Consider the following 10,013-nt stretch of genomic DNA (forward strand, 5'->3'; position numbering starts at 1 on the left):
CAGTGAAACTCAAGTATCGTGAAACTCTGCATGAACGATCTTATATACAAATCCCTTATTTGGTATGGCCTATCTGGGTATGCATAAATTATACATGAAATGTCAAAAAAAATTTAAAACAATTTACAGTTTTTCTGTGAAAATCCCATTACGTCAGATCATTTTTAAGCATAAATTTACTGACTCGCTTAAAGAAAAAAGATATCGGATATGTAAGGAAAAGGTAATTTTATAAAGTCGTTCAAACATTAAATTAATTTATCTTGATTGGAATTTTTTTCATTTTTATCTCACGTAGGAGGATATTTTTTTAGGGAGGGGGTGGGTAGGGCTAAAATCTAAACTAGGTTGTTTAGCAAATTTGATTTGATTGATATATGCTAGCATAGCAAATGCTATAGCTACTAGCGTCTACATTTTCATTATTTTTGAACATAAGATTTTAGTTTCATATTTCTCAAAAATTGTGTGTATGGGGGGAGGGGGGGGGGGTTGCAATAGCCCCCCTAGCTCCTACGTCCCTGTTAATATTAGCTTTTAATGGATTTATTAGTTGGAAATTATTTTCGTAATTCCATGCAGGGGAATGGTAAAATTTGCAATATGTCAAACTTCAATGATTTTAACCAGCATTTAATTAACTTCTTTTTAGCTTGGGTGTAATGTTCTCCCATTACAGACCATGTGTCATTCCCTAGAGTATCATTTCTTTGTTTAACACACACAAATATGGATACAACTCACACAAAGAATTTTATTAAATGGTCTATTTAACACAAAAAATTAATCACCAAAATTCTTTTTACCTTTTATTAATGAAACTAATATTCAGGGCTCAAACTTAACCTTGTCCACTAGCAGATCATGTAGGAAACATTATTACTTGAAAACGTTTTCTCAGTAGCAGATTTTTTTAAATCGTAAAGCAAAGAAAAGTACTTGCACTTTTCTAATTATTGCTAGTGCTTACTACGGATCTCACCGAACTGTGGCGACATGCCAAACATTTGTCTCCTTACCACACCCTAATTGGTCTACTGACATGCCTACTTTTGTTACATGTATTACAGTGAATACCTTGCTGGCAATGTGCTAGATCCAAGACATTGACTAAAGTAGGTGTGTCAGTAGATAAATTAAGGTGTGGTAGCGAGACAAATTTTTGGTGTGTCGCCACAGTTCGGTGAGATCCATAGTATTTGAGCCCTAAATGTTGTATAATACTGAGTATGCTAATAAATATCTAACACTATAGATCTCTTGCCTCACATCCCAAACATGGAGTCAACATAAAAAATAGTACATCAAGGGGTCTTTTCTTTTCAAGAGAAGAAAAATCTTGTGAAAATATGAAAATAGAGGCAAGGAATTTTTTTGGGATTTCTCACAAAATACAAATTTATTTATTTTCCCTCAGCTCCTCAGGACAATCAGGCTGCCGAGAAGGATGAGCCTCCTTGAATGCATCAACTTGAGCTAAGGCATCATGAATCCTTGAAATGACTGGAAACTGTGCCATGTCTACTTTAAAACGGTTGGCATTATAGACCTGAGGGACGAGACACAGGTCTGCCATGGTGATCTGGAAAGAAGAACACATTTTATATTTGCAAATGCACAAGAAAAACTAATAAAAAACATTTCCATCATACCTCATCTCCAACGCAGTACTTTCCAGATGTTCCTTGTAGCACCTTTTCCAAACCTACAAAAATTATTGAGTTTGGGAGTAAGACTTAGAAGTTGAAAAAATGAAGGAGATACAATAAAGACCAAAGGTAAAAAAACTGGATAAAAGGAATAGAGTGGGAAATAAATGAGACAAAAGAAATGAGAAAAAGGACCAAAGCAAACAAAGAGATTAAAGAAATGAAACAAGAAAAAAGAGTAAATTGGATTTTGGGAAATAAATTTTGATCATCTTTTCTAACAAGATGGAAAAAGATTATGGGAGAAAATGAGGAAAAAGAGAGTTTAACAGAATAACTCATTGAAAGGAGCAGGGCTTAAAATATTGTCTGGAAACCAGACAATGTCCACCCAGAATTGGAACTTGTCCAGTCAAATCTTTGCCTTGCAAGTTATTTTGATTAGTAATTTTGAGCTAGAAATAAGGTATGACCAGCTAATACTAATTTGGACCATCATCTTGACTGGCAACTAACCGGCCATTATTTTAAGCCCTGAGGAGGTAAAAAAATGTTTTCAAATGAAATTTAACAAGAGACTCACTTTGGAAGCCTCTATCAATCCAGTAGTGGCCCCACTCCATCTTCTTCTCGGCACCAACATACTGAAGAACTTTCAAATTTTGAATGGGTTGTATCCCAGCAGCTATATGAAGACTTACTTGGCGCACCTAACAAACCAACCAAGAATATAATAATAGGGACTCAATGAAGTTCGTAATAACTCAGACAGCCCAAGTTCTGTTTATCATCATTAATATGATTTAAGAAAATACTACTTATTTATTAAATCTATAAGTTATGCTTACCAGTGCACGCTTGTGAGGGTCTCCCTTTGGAAGCAAGGGTGGTTCTGGTCTTGTCTCATCCAAATACTCAATTATTCCTAGCTGATGAACATCAAAACAATATGCTGATTTATATTTGTTGAGTTGATGATTGAAAAGCACAGAGACCTCATGAGGAGAGTTGGGAATGCATTATAGAAAAAATGTGGGGACCACCTAGTCAAGAAGTAAATATACATTTAACTGCTAAGCTACTAATAACTTGTTCTTAGCATTTTAGGAGATGATCAGTGCATTTGCACCCCTTTAAATTTCCTGATAACCAGATTACCACTGTTGTCATTGTTACAAAGCCATTGTTACATGCTGTATTCTAGAGACCTACAGACTGGGTTAAGGTGTGTCCATCAATGACTAGTATTGGTATTTGACTAGTGACTAGTGTTGGTATTGATGTGTAACAATGAAAACAGTGTGTGGTAAATGAATTAGAGAATGATTCATTCCATATTCTAGAGACCTACAGACTGGGTTAAGGTGTGTCCATCAATGACTAGTGTTGGTATTTCTCCAATAGGATTTAGTTTCTTGTAGTCGTCCGAGTGCTAAACAAAAATTGAAATTATTTGTATCAAAATAATAGAATAATACTGCATAGGTCCTGAAATAATCATGTATCAATATCTTCCATAGGGAATGATGTTACAGTAGATATTCCACCCCTCACTAGACCCATAGACTCACTGTGACCTATTCCTATTGGCAATTCATTTGTAACATCCATGTGTTGGGGGAGATGGGGGGGGAGGGGGGAGGGAAGGAAAAAATGATTTGTTGAGGTGAGTGGGGAGTGTCCCCTATCATGTAACATGCATGTGTTTTGGGGGAGGGGAGAGAGGAGTGATTTGTTGAGGGAGTGGGGAGTGTCCCTTATAATGTAACATGCATGTGTTTCGGGGGAGGGGAGAGAGGGATATTTTATTGAGGTGAGTATGGAGTGACGTCCTCATGGAAATTTATAAAATAAAAGTCCTTCTTCCTACTCGAAATTTAAATTAATTTTATCATCATATGAAACATAAAAATAAAACATAATACTAGTATAGACAGCCCAAATTATTATTTATATACCTGTTCTCCTCCATTTTTGATAAGGTTCACAGGATGGTATTCATATTCAATTCCCTTGAGAGCAAGTGCTAAATTAAAAAATGAAAAAGAAAAAAATGAATGGATTTTTGAGTACTAATAAGTAGACACTACTAAATCTCCCCTACCCCCACCCATCCCCCCATTGGGGAAGATATTTATTTACTATAACTGCACTAGATACCCTCCTCAGACACTCTCAAATCTGGGGATTTCACTGAAAGGCAAAGTTTAAGAAGGTTTTTGGAATTTAACAGAATGTTACCTGTCCTGACTCTCCATGAGCATGAACTTCTAAAGTACGAGTATAGAACTGGCTGAAATCAAAAAGACATATCATTCTATTTTTGTTTCATTTCCCTCTTAATCTTGCATTCAATGTTCAATATTTCAAGGCAAGTTTTTATTGTCTTTAATCTAATGCTGTCTTACAAACAAAACAACAACATTTTGCTGCCCGCATTAATAAACAATAATATTTCTACACGAAGGGTAAAAATAAAGAAGAATAGGTGTCAAAGAAGCCCGCAAAGAAGCTGTAAAACGAAATTGTTGGGAGCGATAATTTTTTACAACGTGTCAAGTGGAAAACACCCTGTTCTCTTTGTACTGTTTCAGACCAAAATAAATAACATCGTTATATTATGAACACTTATTATTATCAATTTTAAACATACCTTTGAAGACATGGCAAAATAATTAAATAAAATCCCTATAAATATATATATATATATATATATATATATATACGTGTTTTGTTTAGAAAATGGAATATTTCGACTAGTACCCAGACCTCCCCTGCGATGAATTATACAGGTAACCCAAGGATCGTTATCAAGCTCGGGGATAAATGAGTGGACGGGAGTGGAAGGGAAAAAATGTAGCCCGTCGGTACGGTAGCCCATGCTAGTGGTTATATAAATGAGCAAATGGGATGGTAGGATGAAATGTAAATAATAAAGCTTTTGGAGCTTTTTGGGATAATGAAAAATGAAAGATAACGGGTGGATTGGACAGGAGTGGAGGCTAAGTCAAAATAGCTGTGATTTCTGCGCAACTGGTACTATTTCGGAGCAACTACTGTGAAGCATGGTACGTTTGTCAGTTCTGTCACGCAAAGTATAATGCTATAAAGCAATCAATTGTTCCTCAAATTCTTCGATCGATTACCCGCCCCAAAGAGTAAAAGAAGGACAACAAAGACCAGCAGCAGACTATTGCTTGTTTTTAATTGAATTACGTAAACTTTGTCTGCTGGTACCTGAAGCCTAAATCTTTATGAAAGCTTTAAACGATTTCATAGCGGGATGGTTTGGAGGTTAGTTACTCGATATATACGTCTTGCAAACTTTTTAGTTGATCCTCACTTTTGGCATGTTTACTTGTAATCATTTTTCATGTCTTATTAATATTATTTTTTGTTTATTCAAGGGTAGAATAAGGTAATTCACCAAATAAATCATGCATTTCGCAAATTGTTTGTAAATTTAGATGGGGTCAAGACTCAAGCGTGCTTGTGAAATTCCTAGCCGGAAAAATGACGTTTGAGTTTTGGAAACCTTATCTGGTTTTCGTTCCTCCCGACTTTATCCATCGTTATGTGACGTTGACCTACCGTGCACAAAAATTTGTGTGTGATATTTAGTCTCAAAAAATCTTTATCTATAATTCTTCATTGTTTTAACAGGTTGCGCAGGTGTGGTAGTAGGTCAGCCATTGGACACAGTCAAGGTATAAAATGATGAATGGTGATGATGTGATAACACATGGAAATATCCAGGAATTTTTGAGAGGGGTATCCAAACATTGAGAAGGGGGTCCAAACGTATACTTCATGTAAAATTTACTTCAAACCTGTACATGTAGTCTCCTATGCAGCTGCTATTAGTTTGTCACGCCACGCTCACTCCCCTAAGTAGGGAGTGAGCATGGCGTGACAACACTAAAAACGGCTGTGTAGGAGACTACTGTACATGTGGCAAAACTAAATTTTAGGGTAAAACAATCGATTGAACCTCAGGAGGGGTTCAAACACCTTTGATTCCCACACCTGGATTCATCCTTGTGACAATGATGACGGTAATGGGGATGGTGGGGATGATAGTAATGATGATGATATCAAATGATGGTGATGATGATGATAATGATGTTTACGATGGTGGTGGTCAGGGGGGAATCTGGGGGTGGTTCTTTGGAATTAATATTTTCTAAATAAATTAAAGAGTACGACTTAATCTAGCTGTTAATAATGTCATTTAAAAACAAAAAAGATTCTCAGTTGTGTGGGGAGAGGGAGGGACGAGGGCAGCTGCATGCAGTTCCACAAAATACAAAATATCTATTTTGCTAAGAAATATTGAAAACATCAATGCAATAAACAAACAAACTAAAAACACAAAAATATTGCCCCATTAATACAAACTCCAATTTTTTTTACCCAACCCCCCCCCCCCCCCCCAGCATTATTTCCCTAGTTCCCAATCCCTTGGCCTTTCAATTATTATTATTTTTTAATTTATGTACATTTATTGTTCAGGTCAGAATGCAAGCTGCTTATGGAAAAGGCAAAGCTACAAAGACACTCGACTTCAAGACAGTTTTTTCTAGTACTATCAAGAATGAATCTGTAAGTATTGGTAGATTTAATTTTTTATGGGTGTTAAAATCAAATCTGGAGCTATGATTTGTCCATCTCGTGTCCATCTTCTAGCAGGGCCATGCTTGCAGAATTCTGATGTACTAACTGGAGAGTGCTTCTCTTAATCTGCATATTCTCAGATCAGGAGTGTCCATCTCCTATATTGATTCTGTCAGCCAGCATATTCTCAGATCAGGAGTTCATTAACAAGAGCATGCATCTCCTGGGTGGGGGGGAGGGTACTCCCATATAGAGATGGCGGGGATGATTGTTGAAAAAAATAAAATTAACCCCTAAAGAGAGAATGAAGGCCGTGCGTGTCCTGGGTTTAATCTTAGCACTTAAAGATACCACTTTGGAACACAAGAAAAATCCTAGGCGCTATACCTTTTTTGCCAATTAAACAGGGAGTGACTTAGGATTTTATCATCCTGCTTCATTATGTGAGATTTAAATACCCCCCCCCCCCCCCAACCCCACCCCCATCTGGATCCTTATGCTCTACTTGGTCTGTGAGCACCTCAAAGTCCCAGTTCCAGATCAAGAGCCCATATCTGGGAACATCCATTACCAGTCAGTAGGTCTGTGAGCCAGCAACACACTTTTTACCAGAAGTTGTTATTATTATGTAAGGTTTCAGGGTTATTCAAAGGAATGGTTCCTCCACTCACTGCTGTTGCCATTCAAAATGCCATTCTCTTCGGGATTTATGGTAACACCCTCAAGCTTTTCAAGAGCCAATCAGATGGAAGTTATTTTGCTGGGTCATTGGCTGGGCTAGCACAGTGCTTTATAATTTGTCCACTAGATCTTGTTAAAGTCAAACTTCAAATGCAAACTGAAGGTAAGCTGAAAACCATTTCTAGAAATACAATTGACCATTTTTCATCCATATTTTCTTTACTTGCCCTGGGCAACGTGCAAGAGATAATCAGTTATTCATCCCCCCTGAATTTTAAAACAAGCTGCAACTCAAGAGTGTAAAAAGTATTTTCTTTTATTTGAAATCCATTTGAAAAAGTCTAAAAAACTAATTATTAGAACTAAGTACAAAACAACTTTTAGAGGATTTTGAAGGAATTCGAACAAAAAAAATTTTTTTTTAAAGGGAGCTTTGCAACATTTTAGTAGCTTTAACGTTATACACAAAGATAAATTATTCATTCAATTTTGAAGCGAGTTCAAGAGCTCCAACTCAAAAGTGTAAAAAATGCCTTCCTTAGTTCCAAATGGTTTTGGAAACGTCTTTGAAAATTAGAACTTAGTTTTATAAAACAATTTCTAGAGGAATTTGGAAGATAAATAACGAATTTGCAACAAAAAAAAAATCTATTTATCTCTCGGAAGCGATCCTTGCAAGAGATAATTTCTTCATACTGCATGCATTTTGAAGGCAGTTCAAGAGCTTCAACCGAAGTGTAAAAAGTGCGTTAATTCTTTACAAATAGTTTTAAAATATCTTAGAAAATTAAAACTCAGTTTCGTAAAACAATTTCTAGAGGAATTTGAAGGTTTAATAACGAATTTTCTAAAAAGGTGAGCTTTGCAACATTTTATCGGCTTCAACGTCACTCACAGAGATAATTTATTCATCGCACATGAATTTTGAGGTGAGTTAATGAGGTCCATTGAATTCATTCATCATAGCAGCTTTATTTAATTGATTTCCTACCGCTGCATTTTGGATTAGATTAAATTTAAAGATAAAAGGAAATGATCATTGCACGTAAAGCTGTAAAGCGTTCTACCTTCGTGAAATAATTTATGCTTTTCACGTTTTTAAGCCGTCCAGGTAGGTGTGGTACGACAAAGGAAAAATGCAATAAATTCATATCTTTTTTCTGCTCTTCTTTGATTTCTTCCTTCCACGGGTGCGTTTCTTCTTCTCTCGTGATTCAGACACCGCATCGGTATACGTGGGCACTCTTCAGGTCAAGTAATCCTATCTCTATTTCAATTTTAGCAAAGAGAGTAAGCAGTTTATACCGAGGCTCACTAGACTGTCTTCAAAAGATCTTTAAAGCTCGAGGGCTTGCCGGATGCTTTCAAGGCTTTTCGGTCGTACTCCTCCGCGATGTTCCAGGATTTGGGGTCTATTTTGGTACCTATGAGTTATTTACGCATTGGTTGTCCAAAATAACGTCACAAAGTAGCGTACTAGTGCCTCTGATAGCCGGGGGTCTCTCCGGGGTCGTGTCTTGGGTATCTACTTTTCCGCTTGACGTCATCAAGTCACGTGTTCAAGCTGATGGTAACCGTGGTAACTACAGGTATTCTGGATTTGTGGATTGTGCGGTAAAGAGTTACCGTTCAGAAGGATTGGTTGTATTCACACGAGGGCTTTTGCCGACCATTTTAAGAGCGTTCCCTACAAATGCCGCAATTTTCTACGTTCATGGTCTTGTACTAAAGATTTTGCACAAAAAGGACCAAATTCCTTCTGATATTTCTCTAGTGGAAGAACAGTAATACTAATTTCAAAGAAAATACCAGCGTCCCATTGATCGTTAATATCGTTATCATTATTCAGTGCATGACAAATGTTTATATGTGGTCTCAGTATTTTGGACTGAAGGGTTTTCTATGGTTATTTTAATGAACCGAGAAAGAGAAAAACAATAGCAGTGAAGAATGGTCAAACTAGCAAGAATTGACGTCATCACGATGAGCGCGCGCTCACTAAATCCATGAGAAAGGATGAAGAAATAATAAATAAAGATGAAGATATAAGAAATAAATATTATTATCATAAGAATTGTTCGCAATATACTTTGATGAGTATATAGGCACATAATACCACATAAAATCGAATGAAAGTTCCTACAATTATATTTTCGTATTAATAAAAAAAATCATATTCTGTGAAATAAACAGACTAAATATAGTTCATAATCTTAGCTTGAAATATTTCCCCTTTTTTTCGGAAAACCGGTCAGGTTTTTTTAGGGCTTTTTAGCGCAAGGGGATTTCCCATGATTGAACACGAGGTCGAGCGCCTAAGCGCGGGAAGGGTGAAAACGGGACGGAACAAACGGGCTTTCGTCACAGAAAGTAATCAAAAACACGTTTTCAGAAACTTAAAAGATAGCGTTTTGACTTTCATTCAAACTTTATTATACGGGGCAGCCTTAAAACTTCTTATTTATTTTCTTCTACTTTTTTCGGCTCTATTCTTTATGACATTCAATCTTTGGCTGTTAAATAGTACTTGACAACGTGGTAGGTGGTAGATCAGTCTTTTGCCGACAAAGCAGGCGATCAGTATGAAGCATCCGTTGAACGTGTTTTCTTTGATGAAAAGGTACTTAAGGTCACTAAGGGGATCACACACACACACCGAAACCTACGATAACAAAGTGTTTTTTATCTGTAATATTATCGCTTAGATGCTGAGCTTAGAATTTCGTGAAGTTTGTAATGAAAATAGTGCAAGAAATCTGGTCTATGTTTTATCATAAATTTTAATTAAACGAATGAAAATAGATACTGATTAATAAGAGTAAACAAACAAAAAACAAATATATTAATACATGAATAAACAAATATATAAATGATCGTATCTGAATTTTATTTAAGATGAAAAAAGAAAACAAAATCATGAGTAAATTATGAATGATTTATTTATTCAAAAAAAAAAGTTGATGAGAAAATGAATAAATGATGAATGGATTGGAATTGAATGAATACTTATTGTCCAACGGTTTAGCTATTCCACATGGATTAAAGTTCATGGCTTTCACTTTGGATCAA

The 10,013-nt window shown here is 36.0% G+C and overlaps 2 protein-coding genes across 2 annotated transcripts; one reads left to right on the top strand and one right to left on the bottom strand.

Annotated features, from left to right (window-relative positions):
- Nucleotides 1-740: 740 nt before the first annotated feature.
- Nucleotides 741-4,389, bottom strand: LOC116296398 (maleylacetoacetate isomerase). The gene is made up of 8 exons (XM_031704417.2): nucleotides 4,303-4,389; nucleotides 3,891-3,942; nucleotides 3,608-3,675; nucleotides 3,001-3,081; nucleotides 2,498-2,578; nucleotides 2,233-2,359; nucleotides 1,653-1,705; nucleotides 741-1,582 (listed from the first exon to the last, which is right to left on the bottom strand). The coding sequence occupies exons 1-8, from the start codon at nucleotides 4,312-4,314 to the stop codon at nucleotides 1,400-1,402; spliced, it is 657 nt and encodes a 218-aa protein (XP_031560277.1). The 5' UTR covers nucleotides 4,315-4,389; the 3' UTR covers nucleotides 741-1,399.
- Nucleotides 4,390-4,701: 312 nt separating this feature from the next.
- On the top strand, nucleotides 4,702-9,018 carry LOC116296397 (mitochondrial basic amino acids transporter). Its single transcript, XM_031704415.1, has 5 exons — nucleotides 4,702-4,943; nucleotides 5,313-5,356; nucleotides 6,162-6,251; nucleotides 6,897-7,107; nucleotides 8,227-9,018. The coding sequence occupies exons 1-5, from the start codon at nucleotides 4,904-4,906 to the stop codon at nucleotides 8,730-8,732; spliced, it is 891 nt and encodes a 296-aa protein (XP_031560275.1). The 5' UTR covers nucleotides 4,702-4,903; the 3' UTR covers nucleotides 8,733-9,018.
- The last annotated feature ends 995 nt before the right edge of the window (nucleotides 9,019-10,013 follow it).

Source organism: Actinia tenebrosa, unplaced genomic scaffold (assembly GCF_029948245.1).
Source record: "Actinia tenebrosa isolate PJP-AT-01 unplaced genomic scaffold, QUT_ActTen_1.0 PGA_scaffold9__36_contigs__length_13948895, whole genome shotgun sequence".
In the NCBI taxonomy this organism is placed as follows: Eukaryota; Metazoa; Cnidaria; class Anthozoa; order Actiniaria; family Actiniidae; genus Actinia; species Actinia tenebrosa.